Below are 22,101 nucleotides of genomic sequence, written 5' to 3'. Positions count from 1 at the left end.
GGAGTAACTACGGTGTGTGTCTCAAGTTGAAGGACCTCGAGCCGATTGAGGGGAACAATTTTGATGCGTGCCTCAGGCCGAGAGAGCTCGGACCTGTTGGGGGAGCAACTTCGGCAGGTGCCCTAGGCTTAGGGACCTCGAGCCTATTGAGGAAATAGTTCGGATTCGTATCCCAAGCCGAGGGAACTCAGGCCTGTTGGGGAGGCTATTTTGATGCGTGCCCCAAGCCGAGGGACCTCGGGCCTGTTGGGGGAGCAACTTATTCGCGTGCCTTAAGCTGAGGGACTTCCAGCTTGTTGAGGGTGCAACCTTGGCGCGTTCCCCAGGCAGAGGTTCCTTGAGCCTATTGAGGAAGTAACTTCGGTGCATGCCCCAAGTTGAGGAACCTCGAGTCGATTGGGAGGAGCAGTTTTGACATATGCCCTAGGCTGTGGGAGCTCGCGCCTGTTAGGGGAGCAACTTATGTGTGTGCCCCAAGCTGAAGGACATTGAGCTTGTGAGGAAGCAACCTCGTCACGTGCTCTAGGTTGAGGGACTTCGAGCCTATTGGGGAGCAGTTCTAATGCGTGCCCCACGATTAGGGTGCTCTGACCTGTCGGGGGAGCAATTTCGCTGCGTGCCCTTTTATATATATATATGCCATTTACATATATTTTATTGGGGCAGCTACATCTTTTATATTATATATATAATAATGTAAATTACTGTGATGCCCTTTACTGAGTTATATTATATTTTAATTTAAATATTGAGAGATGTATATATATAATCTATATATTCTATTACATATGTTGTTTCATTGTATATATTCCGTGTGCTTTATGTCATATTTTATTCACTTATATGTATTTCGTTATGCCTTATATATATTTGCTATATAATTAATTAATTAAATATCCGTAATAAAAATATAAAAAATTTCCTTAGTATAAGTGATCTCTTTCGTTTATAAGAAAATAATAATTTTCTTAATGTAAATCGATGGCATTGCAACCTAAGAGAGGTTTGTTTTTTATTTTTAATAATGTAACAGCATGAGAATTTGATTCGTATTTTGTTTTATTTATATATAGATTATTCTAATTATGTTGTATATCTCATATTCTTAATTGTGGTAATTGATTTCGTTATTTTAATAGCTTCAGCCTGTGGATAGGCGCAGACCTTTAGTCTAATTCACATAAAATTGGATCTGTATACAAAACTCATCCTCATACGGGCAGTCGTGGATGGTACCAATGACAAACATCGGTGACACAATTGCAGCTGATATCAAAATAATTGACTCGCATTGACCTATTGATTTTCGATTCACTAATCACATCACGATACGGAACATCATTGTCAAGAAAAGAAAATAAGTACATGATATTATTATAAGAAAAGACAGAAGATGGCTAATTGACAAGCCTAGACACTGAAAACAACCTCCCTTCAATAAGTTGAAAAAAACCACATGATATTATTAAACTCTACATCCCTTTTTCTCTTGCGAGTTTCGGCGCGGTCCCAACCAATTCGTACCAGTGCATGATCCAGTTGGTCTTTGATCCGCTGCGATCCATCTTCTCTATGTAAAAAAACGAAGCTCTTAAATTCCACAACGATCTTTCCTTCGTGCTGGATCTCTTTGGACGCGCTCGTTCTCCATAAACCCTTTTCTCCCATGGTCCGCTTCGGAAGGAATTGGTCATGCGAAGCACCGACTAGAGTACCGCTGGTTTTCTCGTTCTCCATTTATACGGTACATCTCTGCAAATTTAATTAGACATAATTATTTCAACAACAAAAAAGAAGACCTCACTAATTTTACATGTCCATGTGTCTGTACGCACGAAGAGATCAAGAGAATAAAAAGGCGGCCAATAAATGGAAGAAAATGAAGATTTATTAATCTTTTATATTATACTAATCATTTCACCCGGCATTGCGCGCAATTGCTTATGATCGTAGATATTTTTATACTTTTATTATAAAATGTCTTTAAAAATATTAATTAGTTCATAGTTATAGAATTAACTCTTTGATAATTATCAAAATAATAATAAATAAAATTTTTAAATTTATCATATCTACATAAAAATCTGTATCATTTATTTTAAAAGTATTAATTTATATATTATATATATAAGATTAGTAAAAACACGAACAACATTAATTTGATTAAAATTAGGAGTAATAATTAAACCTTTTAGTTTCTAAAAAGAAACTTAATTTTCAATATTGATATCGTAAAAAATATTTGAATATATATTTTTCTGTATAAAAATAAATCACTCATAAAATTTAAACTTTTAATTTAAATTAAATTTAATAAAATGAAAACTAAATTTATTTCATTCGGTTTACGAACAGATCAAAACTTTGTTGACATGTTTCCTTTTTAAAAAGAAAAAAATGAAAAAGAAAAAGAAAACAGGGGTCAGACCACAGTGGCCCAAAGAAGGCCACATGGCCTGCTCCCATTCGTTGGGCACTCCACAGGGGAATGCCTTCGTAATCGTAGAGACACTCCATTGGTGGAGTGGCCTCCATGTGGCAGAAGTCCAATGGGTGCAGTGCCTTGGGTTGGGAGGGTGCCTTCCACTGCCATGTGGAACATAACCTCAAGCCCTCGTTGGACTGTCCTTGAAATAATCTTATCCTCAAAAAGCGTAACATAACTCCACATGTTTTAATCCAATTACAAATAACAAGAATAAAATATACTTAAAACCATCACAAGTATTTAAAATACAATATTGTAATTACCACATCTTTTATTTTCATGGAGTAATTTAAAACTCAAAAAGGCTCTCTATTCTTAATTTAAGTATTATATAATTTTGAGAAGAGCTAAAAAGCGTATTGTCAATTTAATATTATTCTCCATTTCCTCTTTTCTCATACTTGTCAACGTCTCTGTATTTTATTATATCTATTTTGTTTATTCTTCAACGTTTATACTTATCCAAAAAAACTTATACATAACTCTTACTTTTATTCTTCTCACTCTTAAATTTTTTCTTCCTCTTCCTAATCAATTTATTTAATGAACATATTTGACGAAATCAATATAATGGGTGCGTGGGACATGTGAATAGGGTCTAGTATATTTTAACGATAAATTAGAGCTCGAAGAGGAATTCTTATTTATTTGACATATGTTACCATTGGTTAGTTCAAATCTTTTATATGTGCAAAGTTTTCCATTGTTTTTATGCTTCTGTATGTGCTTCATGCATGTGCAAAATTTCCGATTTGAATCTTGTGAATGGAGAAAATTTTTTATTGAAAGAGGTTTACTTCTTTAGGGCCCGACCCTACTTAAACTACTAGATTAGTCAGTGTCCAGTGAATTTTTGAATACCAATGTGTACACTCTAAAAAAAAGTGATTCTATCTTTTTCACGAAGTTTTTATTTTTTTTTAAATTGAGCATAACTTAGTTGAAATGTCACAAGAATCCATATAATATTTTACTTGACAAGTATTATTATACATTTAAGCAAGCACGATCTACATTAATTTAAATACACTATATTTATAAATTTTATTTAAATTCTATCTACTTTTCTCAACATACTTTAAATTAGTTCGACATAATGTAATCCCCCAGTATCACAATAAACCTCATATATTTAATTTGTTTGGATCTAAATTATACGTAAGAGTATTGGTAGAGACCACATTAGAAATAATCGGATACAACATGTCTACGAAATTTAATATATGAATTTTAAATCTATCATATATATATATATATATAAGTCGAAAAAGCGCTTCCGAAACTCTTCAATTTGAAAACTCTCAACTCGTGGTTGTTTGGCTTTTCGCCTACTTGGAACATCATATCAAATCATCTCTAGTTATTAATTTTCGCTCGGAACATTGTATTGAACCATCTCCGACTATTGATTCTTGCTTTATCATTATAATATGTAAAAGTCATAGACGAAGATTGGTTAGCCAAATCACAAACCCGCAGCTCCACAACAATTTACTCTTTAATTTTTGTCATTTGCATTATATTCAACGTATTTCAACTGTTTTTCTTTGTATGTAATAGTATACAATAAAAGAATATTTTGAAAACTTAAATGCTTTTTATAATTGAAATGATTTCTTTAAATATATGATATGTCTAAGTTCTACATACTAAATCTCCTATAAATAAGAGACATGAAAGTCTATCTCATACTTCATTTTTCTAATGATCTCTGCCATTTTTTTTATATTATAACCTATACGTAATATCGTTTACTCTTCTTATGTGCCTGCTTATATATATATTAAAGATTTATTATTCTGTACTACGCAAGTTATTTCATTATCATAAGACTATTAGACGTATTTCATTCCCGTCCTCATGATTTCTTATTTTTTTACTCTTATGCTCGTTAGGTATGTTCGATAGAATATATAATTTTAGCGTTATTGTTCTAATTATATTCGTTCATATACTGCCATTTGTGTTAGTTATTATTTATTTTTTGTGATACAAAAATTTAGAAATAGTATCCGCGCAAGCCCGGTTCTTAACTAGTTTAATATAATTTGGATAAATTCAAAGAATGATTTTATCATGAAATTAAATTTATCGGCAGCATGGAAGCAGCTATTCTCTCAGGGGAGTGGGACCCGCGAACGGGATCAGATTTCCACGTGTCACGATCCTAGCTGCTGAAAATGACCAGCAAGCAGGCCCCACAAAAAATCACCACGCGCAGATTCTTTCCTCGGTGCCACTTAACTAACCTGATCGGCCCCGTACGATCCATCCGCTCTCTCTCCCCCATAGACGCTTTCTCCGTCGAAGCTCGAGCTCCATAGCTCTCTCTCTCTCTCTCTCTCCCTCTGCTCACTGCTCTCCGGCCATAATGTCAGTGTCAGCAAACGCGCAGAGAAGCCGCAAGGGGAAGAGGAAGCATAACCGCAAGCCCTAATCAATCGCTTTACTTGCGGCACAAGCACTCGGGAACTGTAAGTCTTCTTCCACGCTTCACTGCTCGGTGACTCGGTCTTCCTCTCCAGCTGATTGACGTCGCTTTCAAATTTCACATAAATGCAATTCACATTCCATTGCGTCTACAGCAACGGTACCTTAACTTCTGATTAAGCCATCAGCACAGCACGTCTTTGCAGCTCGCTTTCTGGTGTTCATATGTAGAAACTCGAAGCTCTGGTCCCGTTAATTTATTGCGACGCCAAAAATTCGGAAAGTTCGAAGCTTCTTGTGTTCTGTTCATTCATTGCTATTGTGGAGCTTCGTGATCGGAAACATGCTCGTTAGTGCGGTTGCAGTGCTGAGGAGTCTTAGATAAGAATTTTTTGAGAGATCGAGAGAGGAGTTTCAGAGTACAGGGGAAGTCTAATTTTCTGTTGCCCTTATTGGATTGCATCATAATAAATTCCAGGAAGTTGAGGGCTTTAATTTTTCGCGATAAATCCCCGGATTCTATTGTCCAACTTGGTTTCTTCTTTCTTTGATCTGATGAATTGTGTCTGATTTTTTCTTTTTCCCCTTTTTGGGGCGGAAATTCCTCTGGTTTTAGGGTTTAAAGGGTCCTCTTTGGGTCTTCTTGTTCCCCCTTTGGAGTGGGTTCGCCGCAATTTCTGAAAATGGCAGCACCGCACTCGGATGCTGCGAAAATGGAGCAAATTATTACCGAATTCTTCGCCAAAAGCCTCCATGTGATACTCGAATCGAGGACCCCTTGTGTGCCTTCTAGTGATACGAGCGGGGAAAAGGCTGATTCATCCCGACCGTCATTGTCCGATTCATCCTCCTCGGGCGTGAGGCCGAGAGATAAGTGGTTCAATCTGGCCCTTAAGGAATGCCCTGCTGTCTTTGACAGTATCGATACTTGGAACTGGAGCAATCCTGAGTGTATGGTGATCGATGTGATCCTGATCAAGAAAGTGGTTGATTCGGTTTCTGGGGATCATAGTGAGGCGAGGGAAGAGGGTGAAGAAAGAAATGAAAAGATCATCGAGAGATGGGTGGTGAAATACGAGGTCAAGAGGGCTGAGTCCGAGGGCCCTTCTAAGGGGAGAAAGAGGTCGGGCAAGAGTATCTTGTCTGCGCTGTACAAGAAGTCAATCCTCCTATTGAGATCACTTTATACGACTGTCAGGCTTTTGCCCGCTTATAAAGTCTTCCGACAGCTCAGCCTTTCGAGCAGTCTCTGCTCGTGCTTTCTAGCCCACAAGGTTTCTTCCTTTGCTGAGCCCTTAGATCCTAAAGAAGAAGCAAAGATGCAGCTTCGTGGTTTTGCTCCATTATACACCTCCTGTGGGAAGCTGTGCCTCTCGGTTCTGTATCTATCGAGAATGTCAGAAGTTGTCTCGCAAACTTCATCAATGCCCGTGGCTCCAAAATTTATACCCGATTATGTGGGAAATCCCTTAACTGAACCAGTCAAGAGTTTCCCTTCACTTTCTGAAGCACCTGCTTTTTTGCCTTCGAGGCAATATTATTCAGCTAATTCCCCACCTTCCTTTGCTTCATCGCCTTCATCGACGCACTCCGACTCTTGTGCTTTACCCCCACCTCATCCACTTGTAAGTGCAAGTTCCCGTGATAAGGGTGCTGATGAGACTGGTAGTTTGATGCAAGCTGGTGCAGCAGTTAACACGGTTCGAAGTTCCGCTCTATTCTTACTACCATAGTTATCTGTAAGGTTTGTCAATCTTTAAGTAGTTCTGTTTCACATTAATTTTCCCTTTGGCTGCAGATATCCTTTTCTGGCAGAGATGAATGTGATGAGAGGAAACCACTCAGAAACTTCCAGGATGAGTTCAGTTATTCTGAGATTACCTGTGTATTTGATGTGGCTGGTAATAATCCGACCAACTCATCAAGCAGGTAATAGAGGATAAAATCAGATTCTTATGCATCCAAATTACTCCCATAATCTGACATACTTGGCTTGTTCAATGTGACTTTTTTTGAATCTTCACATGCATGCTTTGATGATGGTTTCTCAGCTCCACCCTTTTCAATTTGGCTAGAACTAATTTGAATGGACAGAAATCATACAATTCAACCCATATAAAATGAGTGAGACTCTCTGTTTGACTATGTTGTATAGACGAGACACCTACTCTCTTTTGCTATGCATTTTTTCCCTGTAAATTAATTGGAAAAATTCAGGGAATGTTTACTGGGGCTGGAATTGAACTGCTGCCACCATTATCTTTAACTTTTATGTCAGGATTAGAAATATAAAAGAAATCTTTATGCTAGCTTTCTTCTTCTTCCCTGGGATATTATTTGCTGGATGAATTTGTCAGATCATTTGTGACAGATTTATGTGTCTTGCTATCTGCCAATTTATCTATTTATGCATTTGGATTATATATACATGGCAATTTGTTCTTGCAACTTTATGTGATGAATGTGCAACATATCGCCCAAATGTTAGCATATACCAGATTTAGCTTCAGTATTAGGTACGGGTCAGTGGACTCATCCACATGTTAGACTGGGTTAATTACTTCATTAGATTTCTTTCCAAACACTGTCTATTGCTCAAGAAGGGATATGAACTTGAAACTCTGCCTCAGGTTTGAAAAGACCCAGATATATGCCATCTCATAAATAGTGGAACTTCTGAGTTTTCTCTGGGCACTTGCATTTTTTAGCCATCAGACTCAACACAGAATTTCAGCTAAAAAGATGCATTCCTTCAGAAACATTTGCAGACTTGAAAATATCATTCAAGAAGTGAGGAAATGTGCTCGTATCAGTAATTCTTGCGGATGCAGCATATATGCTTGACAGGCCACTTCTAGTTTTAGCATTTCTTTCTTGTAACAGTAGAAATGAGTTATATTTGCTCTCTCTTATTTTAATGTGCTCATTCTATTTACCACTCGAAATTTGTCTGTTGAATCCAATATGCTATATTGTATCTCAATCATCTCAATAAAGCAAGATATCTCAATCTTCTGGTTGCTGTGAATCAGAGAATCTCAGATTGCTGCTATCGGTACTCTGGTAGATAGTTTTCAGAAAGCCCAGCCCCTGAAGCGCCTAGTTATACCGAGGACAACTGCCGATGATGCTTTCAGGGAGTTAGAAGGTTACATACAGATTAGTAAATCTTTTGCAGCTGATAAGGTTCGTGAAGGGCCCTAAAACAGCAAAAGGATATGATGGAACTCTTCAGGAAGATGTGGCATTAGACTTCCTGGACAATGGGTGTATTTTAGAGGGTCTCATTGAATCTTGTTATTTCTGTACAGCTTTAGAGGTCTTTTTCTATATGTCACTTTAGAGTTCCGATTCTTGGACAGGATTCGGCAGGCAGATTTTGGATAAACCAATGTAATCATAAAGAAGAAAGATACTGTTGTACATATAGCATGCTGATAAGTTATTTTGTAGGTAAAGATAAATGGTCTGAGTACCGAGTTTTGCACTGGTTAATGAGAAATCAAGGGATAGTATGTTTCTCCTCTTCTCCCTTTCCGTCTCTTATGCAATTTGTATCTGGTCAGGATGGAAATGGATCCTCTGCAATTGAATTCTCCACAGTCGGATGCAGTCATCTCCTCGACAACTGCAGAGGATCCGGATCGCCTCTTTGGTATGTGTAGGTAGCTATGGTGTGTTTGGCTCGACAGATCGGAAAATGAAAACGAATGCAGTTATATATGTGATACTTGTGATTGTGACAGCACTGATGACAGGATAGTATTGGGGGAAAGCCTGCAATACTATCTCGTTGTGTGTTGGACGGCCTAGAAGAATCCCTTATGGCCGATGGAGCATCAAATTATGATTCACTAAGTTCAAACCTTGTGCCTGGCTATGGTTTTGGGCAATCCGTTCGAGCTTTGCAAATTACTCTGGACCATCTTTCCCAGACGAGCAACTCGATTATCTTGAGACGGAGTATATCAAATTTGCAATCAGTTGTTAGAATCAATAGGTCTTCAAATTGTCCTGTCTTCATGGTTATATGCTCATCGAGAGGCAAAATCATACTGATGGAATGGACGTAGAGCTTGGAACTTCGATATACGAAAGATCTCTTAATTACCATCCATATTACAGTTAGGTTTGCTTTTGTTTAAGCCATTGCAAGGTATATAGAGTAAAAATATTGACCCGTAAATTAAAATTTGTAGAGATTTATTCTATTTATCTTGACAATTATGAACTTGACTAGTTAATATACAACACAACCGAAAATTCGATGGTCAGTCGAGTCTGGTTCGAGCTAACCAAATTAGTGTTCGGGCAGTGGAGGACTCCAATCCCTTGCATCACCCGGTCTCCTCCTGGCAATTTCATGAATTTTCTTTCCAAGGAATCAAACTCGAATTTAATATAGCCGGAGTCATGGATTAGGAAAAACCCGAAGGATGACATGAGAAATCGCTAATAAAGAATCGGAAGACTCGATCTGATAACGAGCGTAAACATATTCCATAACATAATTGGGAATGATATATATATATAGGTATTGTTTTTAATAGATATTTTAACTTCCAGTCCACTCATAATAGTAGAAGATAAGAATGATGGAACACATTATCATGAACTTTAGAAAGAAATGCCAAATATCAATTGGTGGCAGCAATTTATAAGCCTCCAAGTTTCGTGAGTACAAATTGGGAGGTGCCTCTCCTAAGAAAATTAATCTTTTATTGCCGTCAATCATGCCTCCGACGCTACGTATCCGTACATACATATTGTAGATGTAATACAATATATTGTACGCTAATATCTATGTATACACTTTATATGTGTATATACATAGAGACGGACTTACAAAAAAAATATGGAAATCCATTCCCATTTTAATGAGTGTCAAGTCATACATCAAGAAATGAGTTCAACTCTGATTCCGTGCTAAACCAAACAAAAACTGAATATTTTCATTTCGTTTTCAATTTTGTCTCATTCCAATTTCAATTCCATTTCCAGACTCCATACCGAACGGCCCCTAATAATGGTGCGATGGTTTTCTTCTTCATTCATGAGCCCAATCTAGAGGAAATATTTTATGAAGGATTTTTTTAATGTATATATATAAGTAGCAGATATAAATTCCTCTCATAAAGTCACAAACATCAAGGTTGATATTACTTTTAATTTAAAATTAGTTCAAATTTTTTATGTGTAAATGACCGTACTAATTTGGTGGTGGTGTATATACATTTTGTTAAATGGGCAGGCAGAGGCAGATCTAGGACCCACGAGTCATGAGTGGAGACGATATTATACGATGATAGATATTCGTGACATTCTAGTTAAAATATATTTTGTTCTTTTGAATAAAGACAAGCCCACAATTTGATAAATCCTTTTTTACCTCATATAATTATAATTACATTTTAAAATAGACAAAAATTAATATAATAAAAGAAAATTATGAAATATCATTAAGATATTATATTTTGAGATCTTTATATGTTAACCATGCCATATTAATATACATGTTTTTGATATAGGCAGATAAACAAATCATTCATGTCCTAAGTTTCTCATTTAAATGTGTAAATTATTTATCACACTGGTTGTAAAAATCCTCTCCATATTTGCATAATACAGGCAAACAGCTAAATAACTTATCAATATCATTCGATTTAAGCTAATCTATATGGGAAGAGTTGCTTTATTATACCATAGGGAAAAGTCAAATTGTAAATTCAGTAAGAACAAAAAACCTGACTGAGATGTGATTATAATAAGATAAGACTTGAGAAATAAAAAAAGAGAAATATGATTCAAGATCAAGGTCAAATCTGAAAGGGCTATGGAAAATTTTCTTTAGTAGTAGCATAGAGTGAATAGGATCAACAAAAAATTATAGAGATGAAATAGGGAAGAGATTTTACATTGACTCCGAAGTTTTCGCTCTTTTCACATTATGAAACCAAAAAAAAAAGAGCTGAAATATTATATTTATAAATTCAAAATGAAAAATAATTCCAATTTCAGCTCGTATATAATTTTGTAAATGGCAAGTGGGGCCAACTATCTGCCCTTCCTAGAGCGTTGGATGAACGAACTTCTATAATGCGTCCGGATAATCCATGGCCATGCCATTAGAGTAGTTAATGAGATTTAGCAAAATTGGGTCTCTCTTGTAACCCCTAAACAAGAAATAATTTAGCAAATCTCACATTTAAACAAACCATATCGTCCACGACCAAAATATATATTGAGAAAACTATACATTTGGTCCTTTAATTTTAGATGTTTTTATATTTTCTTCATTTTTCTAATTTTTTATTGTTTAAATACTATACCTTTGAACATTTTTCTTTTTCAACCCTTTTCCTTTTTTCTTGATATCCAACATCTTTGATTATTTTTCTATTTTAGTCATTTTTATTAGATTTTTTTATTAGAAAAGATTTTAAATTTAGTCCTCAACCTTTTAAAGTTATTTTTTATCCTAATTCTTTTATTTTGTTCAATTTTACTTAGTAGTAAACGTTCTTTTCTTATCCTCTACCCCTCAAATTCCCATAAATGCCCACACAATATTTTTAAATTTAAAAAGATTATTATTTTAATTTCAAAAATAAAATAAAATATGTTGAAATAATAAAAGAAAAATCGTGAACCTACTCAAGAGAATGAGCAGGGGTGAGCATTTAGTTCGCATGCAATCTTGCCAGGGGCAATGACGATTTGCGTTGGGAGAATCAGTATCCAAATTTGCAAGTAAAGAAATGAAAAAATATAGAAAAATAATGGTGATTGTGGTTTGTGGCTATGAGATTGGTAGTGACACTCTAAGTAAGGACATGGTACATCTAAATGTAAGGAATGATGTTGCAAAGTGTAATCGTGGATGGAGGTACAGGCTTAAGTTGACTTCTCCTAGGGTGGTGGTGCCTGACTTCGTCCCCTACTGGCTACTACCACCTCTCTCCCTCTCAAAATATACTTTGATAGATTTTGTTTTATTTTTGGAATTAACATAATAATTTTTTTATAAATTTCAAAAATATTGTATGGACATTTTATGGGAATTTAGGGAGTAGAAGTACAAGAAACAAAATGTTTAATATTAATAAAAAATTGAACCAAAAAAAGAATTATGATAAAAGAATAAATTTAAAAGGTTGAGGACCAAATTTAAAATATTCTCTAATAAAGAATATGATAAAAGGACGAAAATAAAAAAGTGATCAAAGGTATTGGATGAAAACGAACAAAAAAAAAGAAAGGGACTGAAACAAAAAGTATTCAAAGGTATGGATCTAAACGATAAAAAAAATTACAAAAGAGACTAAAATCGAAGAGTATCGAAACCTATATGACCAAATGTATAGTTGTCCCAATATATATATATAGATGATAATTAGTAACCCAATATATATAAATATATATACATATAATTCAGGATCACGCATTTGCCGAAATTATATGGACGATCATGAATATCTGTTTAATTCTATTATTACTAAATTTAATTTTGGAGTAGAAACAAGTAGGCTGAACGAAAAACTATATGGGCAAATAAAAAGGACGAAACTAATGAATATTAATTCATAGGAGAACTACGAAAAAGTACGAACATGCCCAACATAGATTTAACAAAGGAAAACATACAATAAGTCCCTCAATACAAGCCCAAAAACCTATGCGAAAGGAACCTCAGACTCGACTACAATTAACGACTATTTGTGCAAGAACAAGATAGAAACAACAGCAGTACTACTAACAAAAGCAGCAAAGGAAGAACCAACAAGGGAGCGAGATCCCGAGCGATGTTTAGGGGCTGGAGCTGGTGCCTGAGTTTTCGATCTTGGCTTCATATGCTCCTTTGATTTGGGTGGTGATGGAGTCGACGGGATGGGAGAGGGACTCGCTGACTCAACTGCATTAATTTCATGATCACATGTTAAATAAAGGATTTAATATGATGATGAATTGGCTTAAATCTCATTAACCAGTTCACTTCTACACAAGTAATACGTTAAAGATAGAAGGAAGATGACCGCACCACAAATTGTTGAGATGTAAATGCGATTTTACCACTGTGAGAATTTCATTTACTCAGTATAACCAACTTAGCATGAGCCGTAGATACAATTAAATGACCAAAAAAATAAAAGGATTCTATTTTGGTAAAATCATGTAAAGTCCAAAAAATTTGTCGAAAACTTAAAAAGAATTTTGAGGAGAAGGTCGAGTGAAACCTAAAATGTGAACAACTAGACTTGCAAAATAACAAAAACGTGTTTATATATTTATATATATGTGTGTATATATATATATATATATATATTCGGAAACAATAAACTTACTGCGACAGTATTCAAGGGGTTGTTCGTGGATCCCACAAATGGAAGGAAGGTCCTCAATTCGGGTCATGTTGAGATCAATTCCTAATTGCGAACTGCTCTTGATAGCCTCGCAGACGCACTCGTGATTGAAATACATCACAGACTTGAAGCCTGGGCAGCATGTATCTTGGGGTTGGTCCTCTGGGCTATTTTTGCTCAGATATGCGATACAATCAGTCATGTTGAATATAACGTCGGAACACGAAGGCTCCAGAGCCAGGTCTGGCGTCTGAGCCGGTGCTGGAGTTGGCGATTCGGGTTCCAGTGTCTCAACTGATGCTGGTGCCAGAGGTTCGGGTTCGGGAGCTAGATTCGGTGCCTCAACTGCATCAAAATTGTCATCCAAATTTTGGTCAGCACACTCAATTCCCATGCGTCACTAGCTATATATTAGGCCTACTCTTTTTTTTTTTTCCTTTTTCAATTCGAGACTTCAACCCAAAGGCCTCGAGAAGTTACCTGGAGATAGTGAAGGTGATGATCCAGGAAGGCCTGAGACTGCACATTTAAAAAAAAAAAAAGAGAGAGAGAGAGAGATTACCCATCCACTAGCATATATAATCAAAGAAGAATTGCACAAGCACAATAACAAATCGATATATATATATATATATATATATGTTTATGTTCCGAAATCATGAACCTACTGCCACATTTTTCAAGTGGGTATGGCTGGAGTGCGCAATCGGATGAAAGGCTCTGGACTCGGGTCATATTGAGTGCGTATCCCAGTTGAGAACTTGTCTTCAAGGCGACGCAGATGCATTGGCCATTAAACTCCAACACGGACTCAGCGCCTGAGCAGCACGAGTCCCCCGGCTTGTTTGTTGTACTGCCATCACTCAGATATGGGAGGCAGTCTAACATGTTAAATATTATGTCGGAGCACAAGGTGTTGACGTCCGTTATGGCTGGTGCGGGGGCAGGGACTGCCATCTTCGAGGAAACGTTTTCCTGATCACTGCAAGTACAAATACAACTTGATGCAATTACTAGTCCCGCTAGAAAGTAGGCCAGCATTAACATCTTCTTGGGTTCCATCTCGATCGATAGGGAGACCAGATCGACCGACTTGCTCTATATCTGATAAGCATAGGCTGCCAAACCCTATTCTCCGGGTGCTCATTAATATAAGAAACTGGTGGCGCCAAATTTTGGCAAATCAATTTGGATCTCAAATGTGATCTAAATTATCTACAGAAAATATTTGCAATATCAGATTTTATTTTTTCTGAGGAAAAAAAATCAGATTCAGAATATTCAATTGTAACGTTTGTTATTAAAAGTATAAGATCTCATTTTTCAGTTGTTAAGCCAGTTGAGATCCTATCCTTCCTGGCCAGAAAGAAAGGATCGATCATGTATGATGGCCGCAAAGGTCTGAATCTACAATTAGTTATGTTGGAAAACTGGAACCGATCGATCGGTATTATCCCGAACCACTCTTGATTTTTCTAAACGGTTTAGGCAGACAGATTCCGCAGGGTTCGAGTATGATGATATCGGAACATAATGCCGTTGTGCTCGGGGATGGAAAAAAAAAAAAAAAAGCAGCTCTTGCGGGCACTGGCAGTGAAGTTGCCAAAACAATTAATCTGAAGAGCACACCATTGACCATTCTCAGATGCTTACATTTAGTCATAATATTAACACTTGCAATTAATTAAAGCTCCAGAAATTTAGGGGCCAGGATATAATATTCTTGGCCGCCAATCAATTATTATTAATCAAAAGTCGGTCTAAAAATACATTAAGTTGAATATATGCTCGTCTGTTACGTACATACAAGTAAATTATTCGTAATTTTTCAAGTAAATCACTTCTTTTTTTTCTTTTGCCCATTCAAGTAATCAAATCACTTGAACTAAAGTATTTATTTGTTATTTTACGTAAATGACTTGAAGATTCTCAAGTACAAATATATGTATATGTACCATACATGCTTTTTAGGCAGATGTATCGTAGAATTTTTCAATAATGTGGGTCTTTTATCCGTTCTTTTTTTTTCTTCTTTTTGTTTCCTGTGTGCATGAATATATGTATGTATGTATGTATGTATATGTATGTATCTCGCTGTATGTAGCAAAGGCTTCTAAGTTCTCATGTTACATGCATGCAGAGTACTAGCAAAATATTTTGGGGTCTATCTCTGATTTCTCTAGTTATGTTTATGATGATGATGAGTGTGCGAACTTATTTACATTTGAAATTCCTCGGGAAACTGATAACAATCTTCTTTCGGGGAGACATGGACCCGAACCGAACAACTAATTATGCAAGACGTTCCTATTGATTTGCTCGGAATAACCTCATCAGGTCCATTTCATACAAGTTAGAGAAACTAACCGATAGTCTTATATTTTTATGACAACACGAATGCTTTCTTTCGTGACCGAGAGAAGCACGAGCAATGCTCAGTTGCCATCTTGCTTGCATTATTGAGCAGAAACAAACATATCGATCCGGTTCTCTTTCGAAGTAGGGATGCTGAAAAATCTTCTTCCGTAAAGACAAAACGATACGACACCAATTCACCGGTGACTAGTCCATATAATGTAAAGTCTCCATAACGTCGGGATTTTGGAGAAGTGAAAGCGAGATCGATACCGAATGTGTTACCGATTTTTACCGTAGTAGCACTAGCATGGATATTGCCTTGGGCCCGGTTTTTCTTCGTCGAACGTAGCCAAGCCAATGAGCTGGGCTGAAAAATCTGCTGGACTCGGGTATCCCCCCCCTTTAAAGCCCAATATTCTAGAGTAAAATTTAGGGGCACTTGTTCAAATATATAAAAGAAGAGGATCATTTTGTAATTATTGCAATACCTTCACCGTGATCGTGACGACAGTATAAAAAGCAGCAAAGTTCGTAATCGAACATCTTTTCTTTCTGATGATGATAAGAGCTGTTAGATTGATTGAGAACGAAAATGGTATCGGAAGAAGGAGCGCAGAGCATATCGGAGCCGGCCGTTGTCGGAGACTACGTGCTCCGGTCGAAGCTCGGAGAAGGGGCTTATTCCACCGTATGGAGGTCCGAGCACAGGGCCACCGGCGAGACTGTGGCCCTGAAGCAAGTCCGCCTGTCTAGTCTCAGCCGGCAGATCAGGAGCTGCCTGGACTGCGAGATCAGCTTCCTATCCTCCGTCAATCACCCGAACATCGTCCGCCTCCTCGATGTCCTTCAGGTTCGCTTTGTTCTTAAGGGAATTGATACTCCCATTAGACTGCTAGTTTCGCGAACTGAGTCAGATTTTTTCTTGTTCAGGCTGATGGTTGCATATATCTAGTCATGGAGTTTTGTGCCGGGGGTAGTTTAGCTGCTTACATCAAGGTTCATGGGCGAGTTCAAGAAACAATTGCGAGAAGATTTATGCAGCAGCTTGGTATCTTCTTGTATTTCCATATGGGTATATGTGCTGCATATCTCGACTTTCGTAAGTTATCACAGTGTTCCGTTATTGTGCAGGAGCTGGCATGGAAGTTGTACGCTCTCACTTTATCATTCACAGAGACTTAAAACCAGAGGTACGAACTGAATGCTCACTGAAAATTTGATGGTTAATTTCTTTCGGGATCAAGTTTTGATATTTTAGTTTCAAGCATGCGTTTTACCAGTTTGGTTTTCGACCCGTGTAGAACATACTATTGTCTGGTCCTGAAGAAGATAGGGTGCTAAAGATAGCTGATTTTGGACTCTCGAGGTACGTAATTGTCTTTAAGATGTCACAGCTCTGCTCATGTGTATGTCATTCTCCGAGTCAGGATTTTCATGGTGATAATGATTATCTGCTGGTTTTAAGCAGAATTGTGCTTCCTGGAAATTCTGCTGATATGGTCTGTGGTTCTCCTTTATACATGGCTCCAGAAGTTCTTCTATTCCAACGGTATGATGAAAAGGTAAGAGACTCCTCAATGTTTTGGATAGCCTCGTATTTGAAGGAACTGAAGTGCAGAGCTTTAAATAGGTTGACATGTGGAGTATAGGTGCAATTCTTTTTGAACTTCTTCACGGCTATCCACCATATCGTGGTCAGACTAACGTTCAGGTAGCATTCTATTCCCAAGAATCAGTGCCCATTATCTGCTAAATCAGTGGCTTTGAATGCAGTGCTTTTGTTCAGTTGCTGAAGAACATCAGGTCATCTACAAGTCTTCCATTTTCTGGGCTAATACTCAAAGAGTTACATCCTGATTGTATTGATATGTGCTCGAGATTACTCTGTGTTAATCCAGGTTTAGCATTTTCATCTATCAGACTCCTGTCCTTCAATTTTACTCAACTAGTGAAACATCATTTGTTATTTACTCTGCCTCTCTTTATTTTTTCTTCTTCCACAGCGAGACGTCTGTCCTTCGAAGAATTTTATTGGCATGGGTTTTTGCAAACAAAAAGACTTGGGATATAGAATTGCCTTGAAATAGGAATGATACGAGACCTTTTGCTCCGTCACTGGGGCTCCCATTAAAGGTTAGTATCATGATAACTGTGAGATTTAATATTGCGAGAATTTCATCTTCCAGTAATCTTCTTTTAGCTCTATTCTTTATGTCTTCTAGAAGAACAATAATCATTTTGGATGCTACAAAGTGGCCAATAATTTGATACTGATCCAACTGTACTGAATATTATCTCTAGTATGGGTTGCCGTGTTTTTTCATATATTTTTCTTAATATCACAGCTTAATATATTTGTTAGCTATGATGCATGGATAGCTAGTAGATACATAGAACAGTTCACACCCACGACACCACCACCCCCCAACCCCCCCCTCCAAAAAAAAAAAAAAAAAAAAAAGGAGATTACATTTGATAGCAAACACGACATTTATGCTATTGGTAGATCATACAGGAGTTCACTTTATTTTTCGTAATCTAAAATATGTTTATGCCTATCCATTTCAGGCATGCATGCTGATGCAGAGCAGTTGTTACTCACAGAAAAGGCTGGAGTGGGAGGGGGATTGGGACGTCCAATGAGCCTTCCAACATCAGCAGCACTTTCTTCACTGATGGACGAAGTGTGGGATCGTCGACAATGCACCAGAGTCCAATCTTAACAGCCGATTCCAACTCTCTCTTATCAACAACTTCATCGCCCACCAATTTTTGAACCTCGCCGTTCTCAAAGCAGTCACGAGCCCATTCTTCCAGAATAGCTTCTTTCTCCGGTAGATTCCAGTCCACATTCTTCCGACAGCAAATGATCTCTAAAAGCATGACCCCAAAGCTGTAAACATCAGCTTTTGCTGTGATTGGCTGCTTCTGGTGCCACTCTGGTGCAACATATCCTCTCGTTCCTCTGATTCCTGTAAATGTCTTTGTTTGGTCAGGGCCCATCAGCTTCGCAAGCCCGAAATCTGAGATTTTCGCACCCTTGTCCATCAATATGTTCTGTGGCTTTATGTCGCAGTGGATGATCTGAGATTCGCACTCTTCGTGAAGGTAGTGGATTCCTCTAGCTATGTCCTGAGCAATCCCCATCCTCTCATTCCATGGAGGAGGCTGCTTTTCTCGTGAGAAAAGTACGCCTGCAAGTGATCCATTGCTCATGTACTCGTAGACCAGCAGCCTGTGGGGCCCGTCTACGCAGTATCCAAGCAAACGCACGAGGTTCCTGTGATGGGTCCTTCCTATAACCTCCACTTCTGTCCGAAACTCCTTTTCCCCTTCCGCCAAGTACTTATCTAGTCTCTTGACAGCTACAACCTTGTCGCTACCCCATATCATCCCTTTGTAGACGGTCCCAAATGCTCCTCTTCCAAGTTCTTCCTTAAAATTGTCAGTCACTGTCTTGAGTTCCGCCAGAGTAAAGCATCGAGGAGCCATAAGTTCCCCGAACCCACAATTTTCAACTTTAGAACGAATTCTTCTGTACTCCCACAAACGATTTCTGTGTATAATAATTCCTGAAAGAGCCAGCAGTATAATTCCGAAACAAGCTAACAACATACTGACTATCAGTATATCCATTCGGACCTCCTTTGTTTTCTCTCTTGGAGTCGGACCATTCTCATCAGTTGAAGGTGCACCCACCTTGATGAGAGCTGATGTGGGACCATTGGATGCAATTCTTCCGTATCTGAGAGGAAGCCTCTGCTTACTGCATTTCCCGGCCGTGAACAGGGCGGCCTCACAGTTGCAATCCTCTAAACAGGCCTTTTCACATGCTTCTTTATTCGCCAATTCCAGGACAGAGTACGGATCGTCTTCCCATTGCATACTATCCACTGACTCCATGACATAATTTCCTGTAATGATCCCATCTTGTTCACTTTTGCAATCATCTGCAGTGAAATTCCTCCCACAGCCTGCAGTCCAATTGCCTCTCTGAACCAAGTCAAATCCCGGGAGACATCTACATTCAGCTTCTTGATTGTCCAGATCACAGAATCCGTTGAATCCACAGAGACCCTTTGGATCACATTTATCGTTTGTGGAAGACCACCGGACTGACCAGCTGTTGTTCTGCTTCAAGTCATATGAGTACAGTCTCAGCAGTCCATCGGAGCCGATGGTAAACCGATAAAGGCTATCTTCCAATGGATAACCTCCTGTTGTTATGTTCCTTATGTTGAATCCCGTGGTGTTCAACAAATACAGATGTCCATCCTGATCAAAGTTGAGGGACACATTATCTCCTCTTCCATCGGTCCAGGAGGTGAAATAAGAGTAGGGAGCTGTGTCTGGAGTTTGAACTGGGTATTGGATTAGATTCCCGTCGTGTTGCATCTTGAGACGAAATATTCCAGTGGAAGGATTTGTTGCCGAGATACTAGAGAAGAGCTCTTGCCCTGCTGAGAGGCGCTGACCTGGCAAGAGGGTATCGGTCGGGTTGTTGAAGCTTTCCCATATGATGTCCCCACTCGGATTGCGGAGTAAGAAGTTGCCTGAATCGGTCACGGAAGCCGAGAAGGCCGATTCAATAGGGTCGGCGATGCTGGTTTCTCCGCCATCCGCTGAGTTCAGGACAAGCCTCCCATCTGTCGTGAGGAGAAGAGTGGTGTTCTCTGGAACTGGCGGATCATCTCTATGTGCAGTCCAGACGATGGTTCTCTGCTGGATTCCTGAAAGGAAAACCCCGACCTCGTAGCCTTGGCCCAGCTGATAAAACCCAAAGGCGTAGATTCCAGAGGGTGAAGGCCATGATGAGTAGGTGGCAGGAGACAGGGAAGAACCCAAAGATATATTCGAGTATTTGATCTGCTGAGCTCCTGCACCCGAAACAAAGAGGACGAGGAGTAGAAAACATAAGGTGGGAGTAGCCATTGCGATATTGAAGCGTAAAGATTGTTTCCCGTTCATCTTATGCTATTGATCTTTAGTCAATGGTTTGCATTTCCATTATATTTTGCATGAGATTTCCAAATGAGTGAGAGATTGAGCTACGTATAGATACAATTTGTGTCTCTTTCAATTAGAGAAGAAGAAAGGTCCGAAGGAGTGGACCTGAATTTTGTCATCCGTTGGATGTACTATACTATGCGTTACTGTGTTACACCCTCTTTGATAAGAAATTGAACTAATCTATAATCTAATAAAACAAAAAGATATAATTACTCAAAGAGACAGCAGGTCTAATTTAGGTAAAGAGCAGTTGCCCTCTGATTGTTGAGAACAATGATAGGGGAAGTGGCAGTTTTTCTTCGCCATTGTTCTACTTCTACCTACTCATTTGGTCGTCAAAGGAGTTAATGGCCGCAAGAGTTGGATTTTCTTTCCTTTTCCTTTCTATGGATAATGCTCAATTCTTCCTTAGTTGGTAGCTAAATGTTGACAATTATACAGAGGACAAGTGTCATGAACATACATCCATTTTCATTTTTTTGGAAAACATAGTCATGTTTAGGCAAAGTTATATATATATATATATATATCAATTTTGAAGAAGTTTCATAAGTTTATTACAATGAAATATAAATTTTAAACAGTTAATAAATGGATATAAACAGTTCCACAATGAGTATTGCACCTAAAATCTTTTGATATATATATATATTGTTTTGAAGCAGGCAAAAATTTTCATTAATGGGAGAACTCGGAAATATCGATCGGACTTTGACTTAATTGCCGGCGAGAAATTTGTTCCCGAGCTAGGTGTCGAAATATACCCCAAGTCTATGGACTTTGGGTAAGTCTGGCCGCATACAATGTGTAAAAAAGGGAAACAAAGGGAAAGGAAAGGAAAGGGAGGGAAAGTTCCACGGGAGTTTTTAAAAATTATACGCAACTTTCCCTTCCTTTCGCTCCTTTCTTCCTATCCAAACGAGCTCTAAATACTCATATGGTGCATTATAAATAATTGTCTTAGATGAGTCGTCTGATGAGATGAGTTTACCATCCGAACTATTTTCGATGACATGAACACTATAGATCAGAGGCCATTCTAGTTGTGTGTTTTCAAAGTCAGCGTGACTCGAGTTATAACGTGTCAATTTAAAAGGTTATAATAAGGCAGTCAATTTAAAGACTACGATAAGGATGCGGCAATCCCTAGTATGTATCCCAGGAAGATCTCAGCTTCTGTGCAGGTCTTACCCCCTGCCTTGATGACCACTAGTAAGCTAGACTCGAGAGACGAAGAATCAAATGCCTCATGTAATACATACATGGATCGCTCGATTCGATTACTGACCATAGCCCGGTTAAGCTGCACTATGTTGAGTTTCCGTTGTTCCATTTATCAATTATTATTATTATTATTATTATTCCCCATGAATCGCTTTTAGCCTATTAAAGTCATCAGAGTTTTCATGATCGATCAATTTCTAATCATGGCCAAAAATAATCAATTTCTAATCA

The 22,101-nt window shown here is 38.0% G+C and overlaps 4 protein-coding genes across 8 annotated transcripts; 2 read left to right on the top strand and 2 right to left on the bottom strand.

The window, feature by feature from the left end:
• The first annotated feature begins 4,748 nt into the window (after positions 1-4,748).
• Positions 4,749-8,446, top strand: LOC116211308 (autophagy-related protein 13b-like). Of its 2 annotated transcripts, none has more exons than XM_031545627.1 (4): positions 4,749-4,962; positions 5,535-6,618; positions 6,717-6,847; positions 7,951-8,446. In XM_031545627.1, the coding sequence occupies exons 2-4, from the start codon at positions 5,602-5,604 to the stop codon at positions 8,120-8,122; spliced, it is 1,320 nt and encodes a 439-aa protein (XP_031401487.1). In that variant the 5' UTR covers positions 4,749-4,962; positions 5,535-5,601; the 3' UTR covers positions 8,123-8,446. The 2 variants fall into 2 exon arrangements, with proteins under 2 accessions (XP_031401487.1, XP_031401488.1); XM_031545628.1 differs by lacking the exon at positions 7,951-8,446 and adding an exon at positions 7,549-7,928.
• A 4,184-nt stretch (positions 8,447-12,630) lies between these two features.
• Positions 12,631-14,235, bottom strand: LOC116210960 (non-specific lipid-transfer protein-like protein At5g64080). Its single transcript, XM_031545128.1, has 3 exons — positions 14,040-14,235; positions 13,261-13,623; positions 12,631-12,830 (listed from the first exon to the last, which is right to left on the bottom strand). The coding sequence occupies exons 1-3, from the start codon at positions 14,233-14,235 to the stop codon at positions 12,631-12,633; spliced, it is 759 nt and encodes a 252-aa protein (XP_031400988.1).
• A 1,957-nt stretch (positions 14,236-16,192) lies between these two features.
• On the top strand, positions 16,193-18,342 carry LOC116210386 (serine/threonine-protein kinase ATG1t). 4 transcript variants are annotated; one of them, XM_031544252.1, is made up of 9 exons: positions 16,193-16,486; positions 16,567-16,684; positions 16,768-16,826; positions 16,938-17,002; positions 17,105-17,198; positions 17,286-17,347; positions 17,410-17,534; positions 17,640-17,769; positions 18,205-18,342. In XM_031544252.1, the coding sequence occupies exons 1-8, from the start codon at positions 16,229-16,231 to the stop codon at positions 17,705-17,707; spliced, it is 849 nt and encodes a 282-aa protein (XP_031400112.1). In that variant the 5' UTR covers positions 16,193-16,228; the 3' UTR covers positions 17,708-17,769; positions 18,205-18,342. The 4 variants fall into 4 exon arrangements, with proteins under 4 accessions (XP_031400112.1, XP_031400111.1, XP_031400114.1 ...); XM_031544251.1 differs by having other exon boundaries at positions 17,267-17,347; positions 17,423-17,534; XM_031544254.1 differs by lacking the exon at positions 18,205-18,342 and having other exon boundaries at positions 17,286-17,330.
• On the bottom strand, positions 17,882-20,716 carry LOC116210385 (G-type lectin S-receptor-like serine/threonine-protein kinase LECRK3). The gene has a single exon (XM_031544250.1). The coding sequence runs from the start codon at positions 20,602-20,604 to the stop codon at positions 18,235-18,237; it is 2,370 nt and encodes a 789-aa protein (XP_031400110.1). The 5' UTR covers positions 20,605-20,716; the 3' UTR covers positions 17,882-18,234.
• Between the last annotated feature and the right edge of the window lie 1,385 nt (positions 20,717-22,101).

The sequence above is a fragment of the Punica granatum genome, chromosome 6, assembly GCF_007655135.1.
Source record: "Punica granatum isolate Tunisia-2019 chromosome 6, ASM765513v2, whole genome shotgun sequence".
Taxonomy (NCBI): Eukaryota; Viridiplantae; Streptophyta; class Magnoliopsida; order Myrtales; family Lythraceae; genus Punica; species Punica granatum.
Note: the sequence above shows the minus strand (reverse complement) of the source record. Positions and strands in the feature narration are given on the sequence as shown.

Bases quoted from the DNA above. Each gene is read 5' to 3' on its own strand.
- LOC116210385 (XM_031544250.1), bottom strand. From the start codon at position 20,604: ATGAACGGGAAACAATCTTTACGCTTCAATATCGCAATGGCTACTCCC.
- LOC116210960 (XM_031545128.1), bottom strand. From the start codon at position 14,235: ATGGCAGTCCCTGCCCCCGCACCAGCCATAACGGACGTCAACACCTTG. The intron at 13,624-14,039 runs GTTCTCAACTGG...ATTTTGATGCAG, and splicing joins CTGCGTCGCCTTGAAGACAA to TTGAGGCACCGAATCTAGCT. The intron at 12,831-13,260 runs GTAAGTTTATTG...AAATTAATGCAG, and splicing joins ACCCCTTGAATACTGTCGCA to TTGAGTCAGCGAGTCCCTCT.
- LOC116210386 (XM_031544251.1), top strand. From the start codon at position 16,229: ATGGTATCGGAAGAAGGAGCGCAGAGCATATCGGAGCCGGCCGTTGTC. The intron at 16,685-16,767 runs GTATCTTCTTGT...GTTATTGTGCAG, and splicing joins AAGATTTATGCAGCAGCTTG to GAGCTGGCATGGAAGTTGTA. The intron at 17,348-17,422 runs GTAGCATTCTAT...GCTTTTGTTCAG, and splicing joins GTGGTCAGACTAACGTTCAG to TTGCTGAAGAACATCAGGTC.
- LOC116211308 (XM_031545627.1), top strand. From the start codon at position 5,602: ATGGCAGCACCGCACTCGGATGCTGCGAAAATGGAGCAAATTATTACC. The intron at 6,619-6,716 runs GTTCGAAGTTCC...CTTTGGCTGCAG, and splicing joins CTGGTGCAGCAGTTAACACG to ATATCCTTTTCTGGCAGAGA. The intron at 6,848-7,950 runs GTAATAGAGGAT...GCTGTGAATCAG, and splicing joins CCGACCAACTCATCAAGCAG to AGAATCTCAGATTGCTGCTA.